General features: G+C 41.0%; 1 protein-coding gene across 1 annotated transcript in view; it reads left to right on the top strand.

Annotated features, from left to right (window-relative positions):
- The window catches only part of zbtb16a (zinc finger and BTB domain containing 16a), a 133,994-nt gene extending 116,464 nt beyond the window's left edge, over nt 1–17,530 (top strand). The window contains exons 5-7 of the mRNA XM_016233353.1: nt 7,885–8,055; nt 12,530–12,697; nt 16,790–17,530. Coding sequence (XP_016088839.1) covers nt 7,885–8,055; nt 12,530–12,697; nt 16,790–17,019 — 569 coding nt within the window. The 3' untranslated portion in view covers nt 17,020–17,530. The remainder of the gene's footprint in view (nt 1–7,884; nt 8,056–12,529; nt 12,698–16,789) is intronic.
- Nucleotides 17,531–18,558: the final 1,028 nt, after the last annotated feature.

Raw genomic sequence — 18,558 nt, 5'->3', positions numbered from 1 at the left:
GTGCGGCGCTCACATGTGGCGTATGAGGGACACTGAACTGACACCCTTGGCAACCGTTCGCCCGGTTGCCACGGCCAAGCAAGCAATTCGGAAGCCAGCTGTACTGCAGGAGCTGTTCCTTCTCATTTATCCCCCATCCCCGCAAGCCTCGGCCGTGGCCGTCCTTTATACAAAACCACAGATGTAGAGACTAGCTCATATACACACATACAATAGAAATTGCCGCCGATGCTCATGTCAGTAAAAAGTATTGTCAGATGTAGCCTGCAATGAGTAAATTACATGCATTACTAAAGCTGCGTACTACAGTCGCTTTGCTTACACATTGATGGGGTGACTGTCACATATCGATTGTTATATTTAAAATGAGCAGCTGTTTAATGAATGCATGTGTAAGGGAAACACTTGTGTGTCAGAGGCAAAATCATTTGGTGAAGCATTTAGGAAATAAATGTAAGAGCCCCCAAGCCAAAAGCTTTGTTCAGACAGCCAACAAAAGGTTTTTATTTTTTGATGCATCTGACTCGAATTTTTGTTGTAGAAAATTATAAAATGTTTATGTATATTTATGTATTGTATGTTATTTATGTATGTTTGTTTGTGTGTGTGTGTATATAAAGTTTATTTGTCTGCAAAATTCATTTTAGTTGACAAATCTATTTAAATATTTATATTTCTGTATATTATTATTATTTTATTTATATATTATTATTATTATATTTTTTTCAAATAAGTTTTTATACGTTTCTTACATTCTAATAGATATATATTCCATGTATACTATATATTATAGATAGATAGTATTTTTGGTAACACTTTACTTGAAGGGGTGTGCAAAAGACTGACATGACACCATTTTATTATGTGTTATGATGTTATTATATAATGTATTATAATTTTTTTTATATATATATTAATACATTTAATATATTTTCATAGAGACATAATTACATAGGCACAATTTATTTTTCTCTGTAAAACTAATTTCAGGCATTTAAGCAGAAGTATTTACGTTTTAAATTTTTTAAGGTCATGAGAAATATATTTGTAGTGTGAACTGCTAAAACACACACATTTTTTAGAAGTGTGTTTAAGTCACATAGAAGTGTAATTCACAATGTGTTGTGCATGTAACATCACCCACACCAAGCTGAGTGGTTTTCTAGTTCGAATGGTAAATGGATGAATGAGTGAGCTGTTTCGGACATGACATATGCATGAATGTGTAAATACAGTAATGCTTATCCTGTCAGATGCCTTGATGAGTTGAGCACCCCGGAGAGATGTCATGATGGACATCAGCAGAGGCATGATTTCCAGTTTTCAGTCCTGTTTGACAGCTACTCTCTTCTGTTGGCGTCCTGCTGACGCTGAAGTCATTACTATGGCAACCCACGTGGATATAGCAGATATTGACTACACTGTCTGAACAAACACCCCTGATTTCATCACTTGCACTATGACAGCACGGACACTAAAGAGAATCAAATAAGATTTATGTGCACAGTGAACACGAGATCACGTCAGAGTAGGACAAATCCAGATCCAGAATCCAGACTTCAGAGAGCAGATGAGCTTTAGTTATTATGGGACTCATCAGCACTGTAAACTTGAGAGAGCTCCAGACATCCTCCAGACACTCTCGCCTCCTTGGTATGAATCGTCCGTATCTCATTCCCTGCACTAATTCCAATTTAATTGCCAGTGGCCTGAAGCCTCCTCAATAGGAGTAACAAATGGTTTGATTTTGTAGACTTCATCAGACTGCATTTTAAATGCGACACTCACCCTGCACGAATGCCAATGAAGCAGAGGAGAGGCTGCCTGTTTACTAATTATCCTTTTTCTTACTGGGAGCCGCACTGCAAGGGTTGTCTGATTAAATCGGATTTGTGGGATAGGGGGAAAAGCAAGCACGGTCCTCTGCTTTGTAAACGATCCTCATCCAAGGCGAGGGCCAGCCGTGCACTGTAAATTCTGCTCTCTTAAAGGGATACCGTGTCTTTTGTAGACGTAACACAGTGGTGGGTCCACTCGTAAATTCCTCCCACTACTTACCCCCCTGGCGTTACAGTGTTTATGATCTTTTATCACTTCATCCATCAGGGCAGTAGGATGATTCAAACAGCGGGCAAACACAGGCCATGATGCATATTGTCCTCCTGCATTATCAGCACACTTTTTTTCCTGTTTAACACTGTAAAGCTGCGTTGACACAATCTGTATTGTATAAAGCGCTATATAAATAAAGGTGACTTGACTATATGCTATGCAGTTTGCAAGTATTGTAGTTATTGTGATTTCTTTTGGCCACAATAATCTTGTAATGAAAACCTGTTATCGTGACAGCCCTAGCGTTCATTTTAAGTATCTTATTGTAACCATGATTTCTGCTTTTTTTTTATCGTTTAAAACCTAAGGATGATTCAGTAATCTTGAGGATTACTAACTCGAATTTGGAACTTTCCTGTAATCATCAAGAGTGAATCGGTGCTGTAGAACCATGCTCATTTTACCGAATCCTCTTTGCAGTCACGTCGAGCTAGTGTTGAAAGCTTACTTAATTATGAAGAATCTGCCTCCAACACCTGTCAAAGTCAGTAGGGCCCATTTCTTCCATGTGGGTTTGTGAGTGATGAAGACATTTTCTCTGTCTGAATGGACAGTGGAGAAACCATATGGATCCATGACATTATCTTGAGGTAATTAATATGGCTTCTACAATGACATCTGGTGGCATTAATCTATTTGAGAACGCGGCATCTCACCACAGCCTCCCGACACTAAAGTGAATTATCTGTAACTATTATTGGTGCAAAGTCTGGAACGGTACCAGCCCCAGAATAAGAAGCAATCTTTTCAGCGGTTTAACGCAGGTTGCGGCGTCCTCATTCTTTCCTTTCCAAGCATCAGTTTAAGGCTTTTAAATGCAGTCTGCCATTGTAATTCTCGTTTTAAAAAGCCACCACTTGAGATGAAAACCTGTTAAATCAAATAGCATATTTTACACGTCCCCCTGTCGGGTGTCATGTATTTTTAAGGCAGACCTTCAGAGACCAATGACACTTTGATAGTAACACAAAATCTTATTTTGTTTCTCCCTCTCTCTCCCTCTCTCACTGTCTCCCGTCTCACCATCTCTCCTCCTGTTAGATCAATAAACAATTCATTGAAGCTCTTTTCTTTGCTTTTCTTGTCAGAGGCACAGAGGCGTTTTGAATGCATTAAGGCAGCGCTCTGTGCTGTCACACGCTCTGTATTCCAGACCAAAGCTGTCAGTCGCTGCCCTCCCTTTCAGCAGCCCCCTCCGAAAGCCTTGGGCTCCTCTAATGCCACATTATGCCCAGCCACTCTCCCGGATTACATGGATGTGCAGTCCTCCTCCTGTAGTCTGGGCTCATTAGGTGTCAGCTGGAGTGAGCAAGTGAATACCCTGGCCGGAGAGATGCTGCAGACATATCGCATCACACGCACACACGGCTGCTGGAACAGCTTGTACCTGTTGACTTCCCAGCAGCCTGTAGCACTCTCATAAAAACACTCATGTAACATCTCTTTATCTATCTGTCTCTCTCCTCCTGACAAAAAATCTAATTCGTGGAGGAAAAAAGACAGGGGAGATATGAAGCCAGGGAGAACCATTTCTTTCCAATCGCTCGGAGTGCAAGACCCCTTGTTTGGATTTCATTCAGCATCACGTTACCGTGGAAATGAATGGGTCAGAAAGCCTTTAGATGTGGCTTTACCCTTCAGACATAGAACCCTTTGGTAATGCGCTCCTATAATGCTCACATTTATACATCCCAATTATAATTAAGATGCAGTCCCCATGAAAATCATTACACTGCTCGAAGGGGTTCTCGTGACTAATGTTCTCAGTACGCCATGCTATACACAGATATGCTCGCTTGCGAGCGCAGTAGGAATTAGTAAATTTCTCTTGATGGCCCAGTTTCACACTGAGCCAAAGTTCTGTGTTTTGCACATTATACTAATTGTGGGACTAAATATTTGGGCTTTCTTTTGAGGCTACGCACACCCCCCCATCCCCCCTCCCCGTGTATGTTAGAAGGGTTGTATAGTTTTGGCACCAGTTTGACCATATTGTCTCGCCCTCCTGAGCCCCTGCTAGCACCCATTGTCCCCAGGCTCAGCAGGGCTGTCAAGGCCCCCTCTGCACCGGAGCGCCCGGGCAGCCCTGCCCCCCACCTGGCCCAAACAGCTGCCCCCATGACCCCTCACTCCCCTCCCACTGTCAGACATGAACTTCTCTCACAAGCTTCACACATACCATACAGTCTTGGTGTATATATACTCCATGGCACTGGCTTTCCTGATACTCACGTATGACTTGTAAGCCTATGTGCTTTGCAGACACATCTAATCTGTCTGTCTGCCTGGATGTCCTCTGCATGCATGGTTAAAACATTTCAACTTGAGACCCTAATCGTAATTGTGGATGTGGTTAAACATATAGGCCTATATTTACTACACAATGACTGCAAAAATTACTTCACTTATTAATATTATTTGAAATATTACTGTATATTAGGGATTTTTTCAGCGACTTATTTAATAGGTTACATTTTTACACCAGTAGGTGGCGTCAAGTGAGTAAGTGACTGAATCATTTATTCAAACAATTAATACAAAAACATTGATTCATTCAGGAATGAAACAAGCGGGTCTTTGAAAAATATATTAAACTGATTTGTTCTCAAAACTGATTTAAACATGAATAATATGTGACTGTCTTTGAATGAGTCCTTGGAATGTAAACTCAACTGATTCAGTCAAACACACCGATTCATTTGAGGAACAAAAATATGATGTTATGAATCATTAAATTGTTCCCTGAACTGATTTGATCAAACATCACTGATCTTGATTTGATTTGGCACCATTTTATTTGGTGGAACAAAAATTAATACAGTAACTGTAGTAACTTTAGTGACACATCACATCAGATACATCTGCTCAAACACCAACATCCTGCATACTTACAGGTGCGTCTCAATAAATTAGAATGTCATGGAAAAGTTCATTTATTTCAGTAATTCAACTCAAATTGTGAAACTCATGTATTAAATAAATTCAATGCACACAGACTGAAGTAGTTTAAGTCTTTGGTTCTTTTAATTGTGATGATTTTGGCTCACATTTTAACACATTCCAAGCGGAGCTTTAAGACGGGTGTGTCATATTTCCTAGCTCTTCGCTGAGCAACAGGTGACATCACACCTCACGGCAGTGGTGACAGAGAGCAGCAGGAGTTTGTATTCCATCAGCACTGGCGAATTGAAACTCAAGCTAATTAACTTTGGTCTCACCAGCTTAGAACGACACACGCTCTCCATGTGGGGTTTCTCAGCTCAAGCATTGGCCCTGTGGGAAATGCAGTTACCTCGTCTAACTCTCACATTAAGTTTTAATCACAGCCCTGTTCAATTTGTTATCGTAAAAAACAGTATTGCATTTATAATGTATACTGCATTCTCTTCTAGCATGTTTATGCATTTAAAATGTACAGTCTATCTCTTCTGGGAAAATTAATTTTGGTGATTCATAAATGTTGATGGCTCATCCTGCACTACACAGATTTTTGTCCAATCAGATGATCCCTTGAATAAGAATGTCCCTCCCCCGCAACCAATTGTTAATGGCTATAATGTAACCAAAGACTTGCGCTATGGCCTCCTCCGACTTCCTATTGCAACAGCAAATATGTCAACACAGGACATAAAACTGCTTTTGTCAAGTGAATTCACTGGGTCTCTAGGTGATTATGTCTAGGTGTTATGTGGCATATTATGCTAGACATGGTTTTCTGGTATTGCCAGAAGTTGTCTTCTGAGCCAGGGATGGTGCGGGCACAACCATCCTGGAGTTTGAAAGTGTTTGCAGTGGTGAACACAAGCGGAACACCCTCAATACCTAAACAGTGTGGCGCACCCGCTAAGTAACGGCCAATGCTTCTTCAGGGCCATTAACTTAACACTGCAATGGAGCCAAGAGGCCCTTATAAATAGACACAGGAGTGGAGGTAAATTATGCCAAAACTCAGGCAGCAGCAGCCAAAGCCAGTCCTCTATCCAGGTGTTACTTTGTCCAACTCAATTTTGCACTGTAATAGAGGCTAGTGGGTCAGCCACTTCTCTCTCTCTCTAGTTCTTTTTCTCTGCCTTACCCTTCAGTACCGCACGGAAGAGTTTCTCCCAGCTAGGCCATTTACTTGTGACGCTCTTTACTTCACACAGAGGAACACTTAATTCCAGCTAACACCAATCACATGGACACTGCACTTCCCTTCATGGCTCCCGCTTTATCAACTGTCCCCCCTGCCCTTCTCCTGTTCCCAAAATAGTGTTCTTTCTTCAATGGAAGTGTTCTTACCACCTGAGAAATACGGTGCATTAGGAGTGAACTGTATGATGTGTTATTTTACTGGTAAAAAAATCCTTAAAACAAAGCTCAATTATTCAAATATTGTCTAGAAAATATTCTCTTTGTAGTATGCTAACAGTGTAATGTACGTAATTGATCCAAAATATGGCCAAATCTCCAAATGTTAAGCTATTAAAAAAAAAGACAAGGTCCATAGTGCATGGTCACTGATTGGGCTCTTCTGTGAGGGGAATACTTGAAATGAAAAGTGGGTAAATTATCATCATTAAATCTTTGTCACCAATAATGTGGGATTTTAAGAGCAATCACAGAGCAGCACTGGTGATGTGGCTTAGTCTTTCCCTCCACCCCATCCAGACCCTTGAGCTCCCTGGGTCAGAGTCCACCTAACCTCTCGCATTCCTCAGAGCCTTTCCTCCCTACCCCCGTCACCCTGTCATTCATCTCCCTCCACCCGCCCCCTTTAAATTTAGCTTTTTAAGTTTCTTTAGAGCCTTTAGTTTTGCCATGAACCTTCCTGAAGCAAACTTGCATTTCACATCCCCAAACTTCTTTGGGATTTCCTTCCATAATCAATGCCCCCCTTCCTTTTTATCAATAAACTGAGAGACGCAAGGAGTCATTAAAGATGGAGACAGCGAGTGGGGGAGGGAAATGGCAGGGCCCAGAGAAAGCCAGAAGGAAGGCTTGTCAGTATTTATTTGCAGAGAAGCAGCAATACAGCTGCACTGCCTGAGATTTAAGAACATCCTCTCAATCGCTCCTGTTTTTTTCCCCAGCAAATGCTGATTGATCGAGCTTTATGAACATGAGACTGGGGCTCCTCATAGATTTTTAAATTAGTGGCAGCTTTGCCCCAAAGATGTGTTATCGACTCATGAAATAGAAGCGGAGCTTAAAACACTCCCACTTTCCCCAGAGTTTTCTAGAGCCTGATCATTGAAAAAAAGAAGTGTGAGTCTGTGTATGAGAGTAAAGCAAAAGAGAAGGAAAAAATTGCTCACTTTGCCCCTTTATCCATTTAAACACCCAGATGTGAGTGGGGTTTTTTTTAACCAGAGATTTCAGTGATTTGCTAATATTCATTCCAGCCACTCTACAACAACCACTCTAGTTGTTTGTCATTTCCTTTATCTGTCCGCTGACCTCTTGTGGCACCATATTATATGTGCATCTCACCCTGTAGTACTGAATTAGATTCTCCTATTGATCCACTGAGACTGAGTGTATTTTCTAAATGAATCATTGTCTTTTTTAGCCTGATTGTCCAGCTTTTGCAGTGATCATGTGATTCACAAGAACCTGTAATTGGCTAATTAAATTGCAAAATAATGATTTTCTTTCTATAAGGTGTCAGGCAAATAACAGTCCTGCTCCAAAAGCCAATGCTGCTATGTTTAGTTAGTCAAGAGACTTTAACATACATACTGTAAATGAAATCGTACACTCGTGCTAACATCTCACTCTTTCTGTTCTCAGGTTCAGATATGGCCATCTTCTGTTTGCTGTGCGGGAAGCGCTTCCAGACGCAGACGGCTCTGCAGCAGCACATGGAGGTCCACGCAGGCGTGCGCAGCTACATCTGCAGCGAGTGCAACCGCACATTTCCCAGCCACACCGCACTCAAGCGCCATCTCCGTTCACATACAGGTCTCCCAATCAGCTCTTTACTACCTAAGTTTGTGTGTCTTAACGTTGCGCATTTGTGCATAACCGATGGCCTCGGGAGCCATATTTTTGGAATGAATCAGTAAGACATACTAATTTGATGCTTTGATGTTTTATGCACATCCGTCAAGCCGAATGAGTATTTTAAACACGCTGAGATGTGATTCACCCTGTAGAGTGTTTAAATCAGGATCCTGGTACAGTCATTGTTTTGGCTTTTTTTCCCACCTGTCATCCCGTCACTTTCTGGATGGAGGTGGATGGAATGAAGATAGCAGGCTGAAGTGACATGTCATTTAGTGAAAGGCCAAAGCGCTGTGATGGCTTGTGACAGCGCAGATATCGCCCTCCCCAGTCGGGCTAGTCCTGCTATACGGCGGTTCCATCCCCATGTGGCCAGATGTGTTGCTGAGCAGATGCGACGACTCGGGGAACAGTCTACATTACTGTCTCCAAATATGAGACGCTGGAAATGAATCCCATTTTCTCCAGAAAGCCTTTTCTCCCCATCGTCTCTGACCTTAAATAACAGCCTGACGTGTCAGAGTTGCTTTACTCTGTGGCGGCAGGGATGAATATTTGAAGCGAAAGCGGGAGATGAGCAAAGCCTGCCTGTTTATGGGCCGCCCGGCCTTTATTGGGGGGCTGACGGTACAAGGCAGCCGAGCACTTACTGTACTCACTTGTCCTTCGCCGGACCATACATTGGAGCCGACGCTCCCGCCTGCATGCATAAATGTCAACAGTCTGCTTCACCGCAGACACGGCGGAGGGAGAGAGAGGCTGTGATGCAGCGTCGCGCTAGTTTGAACCCAATTCTCTGTAGGCGTGTATCAAATTATTATGAGTGCTAGCAAGCACCCATTTAATGTGATGTGGGGGCTTTTGTCAAGGAGCTGAAAGGGAAAAACTGCTTTTGGCACTTGCAAAAAACACTGAAAAGTTTTTTTTTTAAAAAGAGGACAAAAAACAAGACTCATTGCTTGCGTTTAATTCTGCTTTGCTCTTCTTGATCTCATTCACAGTGTATTTTTTAATGCTGGAAACTGAGTCGCCGATGTGATAAGCACTCGGATATTCCTCCAGAGCCGTGTTTCCCAACCTTTTTTTATCTTATGTACTCCCACAACCCTGTCAAATAGTGCTCAAGTACCCTTTTATCAACACCACACCAGAAATATTTTCCTTGAACTTATTGTGTTAATATAATTAAAGTCACCATTATAACAGTGATTTACTTTAAAACAATCACTACTGTGTTTGACTCACCAGGTGGTTTATATAAAAAACCTTGTTTGCCTTTCAATCATAGACTTTCTCAAAGACGTGTCAGCTAATTTATTTGCAGATTGATGTTTAACACATGTTGTCATTTAGGTTCAACAGACATTTTGTCATTTATGTTTAACATACATTTAAGTCATTTGCTCAGTTTGTATAGTGGAATTTAAGTATCATTGAATCTATAATGGTTAAATAAATAATTAACCATGAACGAAACATACATTCACAAATGTGTGTTGCACAAATGTTGTACAAATGTTTATCCATCAGGACTGCTTCATAAAATGGTTGTCATATTATATTTTTTTAGATATTGCAGTTCAGCATTTTATTAATTTTGAAATTTAGAAATCTGCTTCTTTCAGATTTCTTTGTACATGAAATTGAGTTCAAAACTGTGGAATTGATATTTCTTTCCATTTATAATGTTATAAAAGATTTTGACTGACAAATAAATGCTCTTCCATTGAACTTTATATATATCAAAGATGTAAATAATAATAAGATAAATAATTAATGTTTTTAAACACCAAATCAGCATATAGAAACATATTAAAATAGAAATTGTAATAATATTTCACAATATTACTGTTTTGACTGTTTTTGATCAAATGAGCACGTGAGACTTCTTTTAAGAAACATAAAATCTTGCAGAACCCAAACATTTGCTTGTATAGGTTAAATCAAATAACTTCAGTAATATAGGTAAGTGAAATATTTTCAGGTATTCTCTGAGGTATGTACACTTAAATCACTGCTCTGTAGAAACAGTGGAGCAATAACTTAACGTATCCCTGTTTTCTCCATGTGTGGTGCCCACTCAAAAATAACTTAAATGAGTGATTATGGGCCCACACAGTCATTACTCAGTAATTCAAGCCCAAGCTTAAATTTGATTTCAGTCATACCTCTGCCTAAATGCTGATGCAGAACCAATTTTGACAGGATTTCAGAGAATGATTACACGCGCTTCTGCTGATTTTATAGAGGAATTTCTGTTCTTGAATGCACTTGCTCGTGTACTTTTACAGGCACATGCAGTGTGAGTGAATGCTGGCATCCATTAGGGCTGATAATCATGGCAGCCCCCTCGCTCCCCCCTCCATTCCACATGCTGTCGGCCGTGCCTCGTTAATATTCCGTTGTTGTTCTGTGCTTGTGTTTTATTCGGAGCCCATTTTCCATCTGCGGCGGGTGTTTTGTGTTCGCAGCTGTGTTTGATAGTGCAGCCCAGTTGAGACCTTGGCAGTGATGGATCCTTGATTTACGCTGCTTAGCGCATAATGAACTCGGCCCCTGCCTTAACGTAAGCGTCGGCCCTGCCAGGCGGCAGGCGGTGCCCACAGACCCCAGCCAGGTACGCCACCACAGCAGTCCCCTAGGGCAGGGGGACGCAGGTGTCAGCCCCCGAGCTTCCCAAATGTCTTTTCCACACTATTTGTGCCTCACAGCCACCAGACTTACAGAAAGACACAGAAAGGAACCGAGGAACACGCAGTCGGTGACAGCATCTTGATCTATCACCTTGTATCTTTACTGCCTCAAAGCTTAATGTATTCCAAACAAAGCAAAGCCGCCAAACAGAATTTGATAAGCAAATTGCCTTCTGTTTATAGCGGTGACATGCTGAATTTACATAACAGGTAGCCTCAAAAAAATACCAGGCGAGTATTACGATATGAATTTATGCCTTGTGGTATCCGGAGAGAGCTGTCACAAATTATTTTGTCAAATAAAGATTAAAGATGCTTTTACCAAGGGTAGAAACAAGCCTGCGGATTTAACTCGTGGCCAGTTTTCTGGAGACTAGCGCAGATGTCTTCGATTGAAGCGCCAGCTTAGGCTCAATTAAAGTCAGGTGAATTTGGTGCGATTGCTATTCTCGTCGCGTGCCGGAGAGCAGTCAGGGAGCATGATGGATTGTGATCTCTTCTGCGGAGGAGGCATTTTGAAGCGCCAAATTTCTTACAGCGACTGATAACTTCATGCACACAAATAAATACTGTCACTTTTATTGATTTCTGAAATGTATGGGGTTTTTTTCCCTGTTTTGTGTCATCTCCCCCTGCTTTTCTTCTCTCCCATTACTGGTGAAGCGAAGACGGTGGAGCCCAAGCAGCTGTGTAAATGCGAGGTGTTTAGCTGCATCTTGCCACAAAACGTGCCTGAGGAAATTGACATTGTCTGGTAACGAGAGTCTGAGCATGACAGTACATAACGAGAAATGCAATTTATTCCCAGGCACAGTGCCGCTCGGACAGCCAGATAATGAAACGCATAGGTCATAAACGATGACTTAAACCCTCCGCACAGAAGTGAAATGCATTAAATATGGGGAACGTTACACGCCTGGCGGAGACGTGCATCTGTACGGAGAGAGAGTGATATATGGTTAGCTGATAGTGAGACACAGAAACGCAATTAGTGCAGAGAGCAGAATAAGAAACACCCCTGCATATCATAATATCACTGATTACTGACCTCTGAATATCCATTACAGTGCAGGAAGGCAGGACGATACAGATGACAATGACCTATAACAGACAACTGATGATGTTGTACTGAGAGCTTGTAATGGCTTGATTTCAAATAAATATTGTAGGCCAGCTGTTTAATGCTTTGTATGAGAAAGAAATATCACTTGGGTTATTGTCCATTGTTGTTGTTTTTTTTTTTCTTCCGTCATATTTTTTCTTTATAGAAATGTTCTCCTATTATCTTTCTTTTAAGACATTTTTTAAATCTTTTCATTTTATAGCCTTTTTGTGAGTTTAGTTTATTGAAATGAAAGGTGTTGTGGTTGTAAAATTCATTCTTCTATCCTTTTTACATTTTGATTTACAATGATACACTTTGAAAACCAACTTTTCATTTGATTATTTATAGTCGTTTCTGTGCAAATGATTCATTGGAAGATTGCTTTCCAATATGCATCATTGTAAAACACTGTATTTATGGCTCTATCAATTGTTTATCAGTTCACAACGCTGCATCAATGCCATTTTCTGTAACTAAAGGTACAGAAATGACACCTTAATTTAGTCGTAATATAAGGTGATTATAGCCTTTATAATGTCTGTCTGGTGCAAGTTCATTCATTCAGTTCTTATCTTGTTATGATTAGCATTAACTTGCATATACTACATATACTGACCGACCCTGTGTCCCGCAGGTGACCATCCATTTGAGTGCGAGTTCTGCGGCAGCTGCTTCCGAGACGAGAGCACGCTGAAGGGACACAAGCGCATCCACACCGGAGAGAAACCCTATGAATGTAACGGCTGTGGCAAGAAGTTCAGCCTCAAACACCAGCTAGAGACCCACTACCGTGTCCATACAGGTACTGTACACTTCTTCCCGTTTTATCAAGCCATGATGAATGGGAATACAGATAGCTTTCTTTGGGTATTATAGTCCTCATTGGTTTATTGTACTACTTTTCCAGTAACATGCCCTACTTAAATCACGTTAAGCACTACGGTCGTATGTAGCAGCTTTCTGTTATCCTTGTCAGCAGGCGAGCATCACATCAGATCTTTAGATCACAGCTAAGGCCGATGCCAGCGCAGGCCATGCCTCTGTTTGGCTTCAGACCTGTGCAAAGAGCCCCTTTCCTCTTGTTAAGGTGATATCTGATTGATTCCTACATCTCCGCACTCTGTAAAGCCCACACCAAAGGGCAGGCCATTTCCAGTGCTTTCAGCTCGCTCTTTGACAAGGGGATTAGTGCGGTACTGTAGAGACCAGATCTCTCGGACGCACATGACGGACACCAGACATTCCCCTCCTCTCTGCCACTCAAAAAGCGATGCCGTTAAGCCAAACTATGAAGAAAGCCTGTCAAATAATTGGCTTCTTTGGGTGCGGTGGGGATGGAGTAAAGCCTCTGTGGTGCGTGCAGAGCTCCCGAGATAACAAGAACAACGACAAGCTCACAGTCAAAGGCCACCGCATGCAAAAAGGGAGCCGCTTGATGAAGCATCGACATTGGCAGCCCCGCTCCTGTCGATGACCAATCAATAACTCGGCTCCATTTGCAATTCATTATTGCCTGGTTATCTGAAGCTGCCCTGTTTACAGTGCAGTTAAAGTACAATGACCACACGTGCGTGTATCACTGGAGTCTCTACGGTTTAATGACCGTCTCATTAGGGCCTTCGCATACACAAACGCAGACAGACATGACATTGCTCGAACTGCCGAGGTCAAGGTTTCTCAATGCCTCCGTTAAACAAACAGAAGACCCGAACAAACAACACAGAGACTTTGCATTCCCAGGATACCTTTACCCAACACAAGCATTCTTAAATCCTCAACTTATCAATGCTTTCCCTAGTGACATTTTTAAAGGTCAACATTTAGATGACTTATTTTCACTGTCAGAACAAATGTGCTGTGCTTTGCGTTAATGTCTCTTTAAGAGGTTTCAGACAACATTCTGAACTAAGAAACAAATGTAATTTAACTATGTAACTAGCTTGACAAATGCAACACTTATGTTCCATCATGATGGGTTTTTTTTGTTACACTATGCTGCAAAATTTTACATTTGTCCGTTAAGAGGTAACAGAGGAAAAACTAGTTGTATAGACGACTTTCCCAGTATTTGCCAAATAATTCCTAGGGTTTTTTCTCTTATGCTCATCAAGCTTACATTTATTTTATCAAAAATACAGTGAAAACAGTAATATTGTGAAATATCATTACAATTAAAAAAATTTTTTTATTATATTTTAAAATGTAATTGATTCATGTGATGACAGAGTGGCATTTTCAGCAGCCATTACGCCAGTCTTCAGTGTCACATGATCCTTTAGAAATCATTGCTGATTGATGCTCAAGAAAGATTTTTTTATCATCATCGTTTTTAAAAACCGCTTAATATTTTTGTGGAAACTCTGTTTTTCATGATTTTTTTTTTCTTTCTTTTTTTTATATTATTGTTAGTATTAGTATTTTTTAACTGCATTTTTTTTATATATATTTTGTAACAATGTAAATCTCTTTACTGTCACAATTTAATTTATTTAATTTATTTCTTTAAATATGTATGAACTCATATTGGATATATAATTTGATAATTTGTAATTAAATTTTTCACACACACACACACACACACACACACAAAACATTTGAATTAATGCAAAAAAAAATTTATTGGTATGGTAACCAGTTACTCAAGTTACTCAACCCTAGAACACATTTCCTTATACTTTCATGTAAATCTTAAAATCTCAACTTAGAACAATTTTTTAGTTTTTGTGTGTTCACTAGGGATGCAACAATACAGTTAGCCCACAGTTCAATTCATACCTCGGTTTTTTTACCACAGTATTTGGTTCGGTTCTGATGGCTTGGCACATCAGAGTATTTTTTGCCATTTTAAATTTGATTTTTAAATCAAATAAACAACAAAAACTTCCTGTAAACATCTGTACAATGGAGAAAGGACGTGTATTATTATACGTCTCCTTAAAATTTCTTTTGAGAGAGGCATTTTTCCTATTTTTTACCCAAAATAGGACGGATTGGCCATAATGGAGTGCTATAAACACATGAAATGTTTGTTTCATTCATACTGGATCCTGGAGGGCGCCCTCGTGCAGAAACTCCACATATGCATCACAGAAGTAATAGAACTCATGACGCCAGGAAATAGAAACGTTTTGAATGATGAAGTATTACAATAAACACTCGCCTGTGGCAATATAGTTTATTTGTGTTCTTCAAGCCATCTCAGGTATTTTCAAAATTATTACGTATATTTATAATCCATTGCTAATCGACATAGACTTTCTTACAGTACAGAATATATTTTCTGCTTCGTTCTGAAGCTACACCAGATCAGAAAAGGAAGTTATTTCAAACACTTGACTGATGTTGTGGAGTAAAAATGTTATGATGTTCGCTTTTGTTGGACGGCATGTTTAGAAACGCCTCTCATTGCAAGTCATTACAAGGGAACATGTTTCGAGTGTGTTGCTTTTTCAAATGCACGTTATAAGCAGGGAGGCATTACGTTTCCTCATCTCGGCACGTGTACTTACAGGCACACAAACAGCGCCAATTCTGAGAGAAATAAAAAGCACACAGAAATTATTTAAAAGCAAAACCAAAAAACCGCAATTCACAAGCACGTATTGAACAGTGCATGTCATACAAAACGGTTCAATATTATATTGAGAATGGTGATATCCATGGGCGACATGGGGGGGGGGCAAATTGTTAATCATGGAATCCCTGATGTCGACCTCGCTGCAATTGGAGCGCTTAGCCAGGCGCTAAATACCCTCAGCGTGTTTTTGCAGCGTTGAGCAATGTAACCAATCACAGACATATCTGTTGATTTATTAAATGCAATGGCCAATCAGAAACGTTTTGTCAGAATTCACTCACCGCTGAAAGCGCTGCAGTTTTTAAGTTTTGTACGCTCGTGAATCATCTCATGACTACGTGCAGGCCCAATGTAAATAAGAAATTCATTGTGCAGTTTAGAGAGCTTCATTGATTATAACGGAACTTTGTAAGATCGCGATGAACGAAGATGAGTGACGCTTTTTAGTGATACAGGGAGCGCGCTTTGCACACTTTCTAAGGTATAATCCATTCAGAATTTGTATGAAACTTTCATTTTTTGGACACATAGGCTACACCCTGCAAAGTTTCGGGAATGACATCGGCATATTTATGCGGGATTCACTCTCGAAATAGCAGTGATTGGCAATGGACGGAACATAAAATATGTTGATTTAATTCTGGAACAGGTCCTGGCCAAACCTCTACAGCCAGCGTGTGTCCCGAGCGAGATCTAATTCACGGACCAAAAGCTTGAGTAAACTTTATTGAGATCGGGGCATATCAACCAGTAATTTAAAGGATGGTAGAAAGTTCAGCAATGAATGGTATGCGATTTATGACAGAATATAGTCCCACAACTGATCTTTTTTTTTTTCCTCGCGTGCTTTGGTAACAACGATTCAAAACGGAAACATTTCAAGTAACACGGGAAAAAGACACGGAAAACTTCAGTGAACATCAGAAAAGCAGCATGCACATTTCTGGTTAAAAATGAAAGGCCATCAACTGACAAATGGGAAGCATCACCATTCAAGTCAGCAGGAAGAGCCAAAGCTAGTCCACAGTTTACTAAACGGTGGCAACCTCTTTAAGTTATTCTTGACTGTGTTGTATTGACTGCTTTGATGCGTTGCGATATGGTAGGGCATTGTTTTGCATCCGAAAAAATTTGCATCTGAAAATGTATTTATTTATTTCATTTATATATATTTTTTTTTTCTTGCCCGCCGACTCAAGAGTCAAATGTCGCCCATGGTGACATCCCTAGTGTTCACAAATATCAACAGCACCATTCAGTGTACAAAATCTCATGACATATCTTGCAAAGTCCTGACATTTTCTGTTCTCCATGCAGGTGAGAAGCCGTTTGAGTGCAAGCTCTGCCACCAGCGCTCCAGGGACTACTCGGCCATGATCAAACACCTGCGTACCCACAACGGAGCCTCACCGTACCAGTGCACCATCTGCCTGGAATACTGCCCCAGCCTCTCCTCCATGCAGAAGCACATGAAGGGCCACAAGCCCGAAGACATCCCCCCGGACTGGAGGATAGAGAAGACTTACCTGTACCTCTGCTACGTCTGAAGGAGGGAGACGGTGGGGATGGAGGGGAGCGGGAGGGCGAGGGGTTAATGCGCCTGGAAACACAGTCAGGAAATGGACAGATTTGTCGGAGGGGCTGGGCAAGGCAGAATGGGAATGGACAGGAACTAAAAAGGCAGAAATCTTACCCCGTCAGTATCGCAAAACTGAAAAAAAAAGCATCATGTTATAGCCATATATCGGTTCGCAGCACGGATCATATGGGAAGTCCTCTCTCTGCATGTCAGCTTACGTCCCAAACTTTAAATATGTCTTATCAGTCAAACACACACTTCAGCAATGATCCCTTCTCTTCGTAAGGATGCCCTCTTCTGGTACAAAAATAGTAGTGTGAACTAGTGTTTATCTCTGACTGATCAGTTCGATCGCAGCAGAGATGTCGGTGCAAGAAGCACTTAGATCCATCAGCGGTAACGTGCCAGTCAGGTACTCCACAGCTAATATGAACCGTCATGATCATCAGGGTCGCTACTGCAAACTGGGATGTAAGCTTCCTGCAAAACACGCTTTTTAGTGATACAGGGAGCGCGCTTTGCACACTTTCTAAGGTATAATCCATTCAGAATTTGTATGAAACTTTCATTTTTTGGACACATAGGCTACACCCTGCAAAGTTTCGGGAATGACATCGGCATATTTATGCGGGATTCACTCTCGAAATAGCAGTGATTGGCAATGGACGGAACATAAAATATGTTGATTTAATTCTGGAACAGGTCCTGGCCAAACCTCTACAGCCAGCGTGTGTCCCGAGCGAGATCTAATTCACGGACCAAAAGCTTGAGTAAACTTTATTGAGATCGGGGCATATCAACCAGTAATTTAAAGGATGGTAGAAAGTTCAGCAATGAATGGTATGCGATTTATGACAGAATATAGTCCCACAACTGATCTTTTTTTTTTTTCTCGCGTGCTTTGGTAACAACGATTCAAAACGGAAACATTTCAAGTAACACGGGAAAAAGACACGGAAAACTTCAGTAAACATCAGAAAAGCAGCGAGAACATTTTTGGATAAAAATGTGAAAGGCCATCAACTGACAAACGGGAAGCATCACCATTCAAGTTGGCAGGAAGAGCCAAAGCTAGTCCACAGTTTACTAAACGGTGGCAACCTCTTTAAGTTATTCTTGACTGTGTTGTATTGACTGCTTTGATGCGTTGCGATATGGTAGGGCATTGTTTTGCATCCGAAAAAATTTGCATCTGAAAATGTATTTATTTATTTCATTTATATATTTTTTTTTTTTCTTGCCCGCCGACTCAAGAGTCAAATGTCGCCCATGGTGACATCCCTAGTGTTCACAAATATCAACAGCACCATTCAGTGTACAAAATCTCATGACATATCTTGCAAAGTCCTGACATTTTCTGTTCTCCATGCAGGTGAGAAGCCGTTTGAGTGCAAGCTCTGCCACCAGCGCTCCAGGGACTACTCAGCCATGATAAAACACCTGCGTACCCACAACGGAGCCTCACCGTACCAGTGCACCATCTGCCTGGAATACTGCCCCAGCCTCT

The sequence above is a fragment of the Sinocyclocheilus grahami genome, unplaced genomic scaffold (assembly GCF_001515645.1).
Source record: "Sinocyclocheilus grahami isolate Dianchi unplaced genomic scaffold, SAMN03320097.WGS_v1.1 scaffold428.1, whole genome shotgun sequence".
Taxonomy (NCBI): domain Eukaryota; kingdom Metazoa; phylum Chordata; class Actinopteri; order Cypriniformes; family Cyprinidae; genus Sinocyclocheilus; species Sinocyclocheilus grahami.
This window is presented reverse-complemented; position numbering and strand designations above follow the sequence as displayed.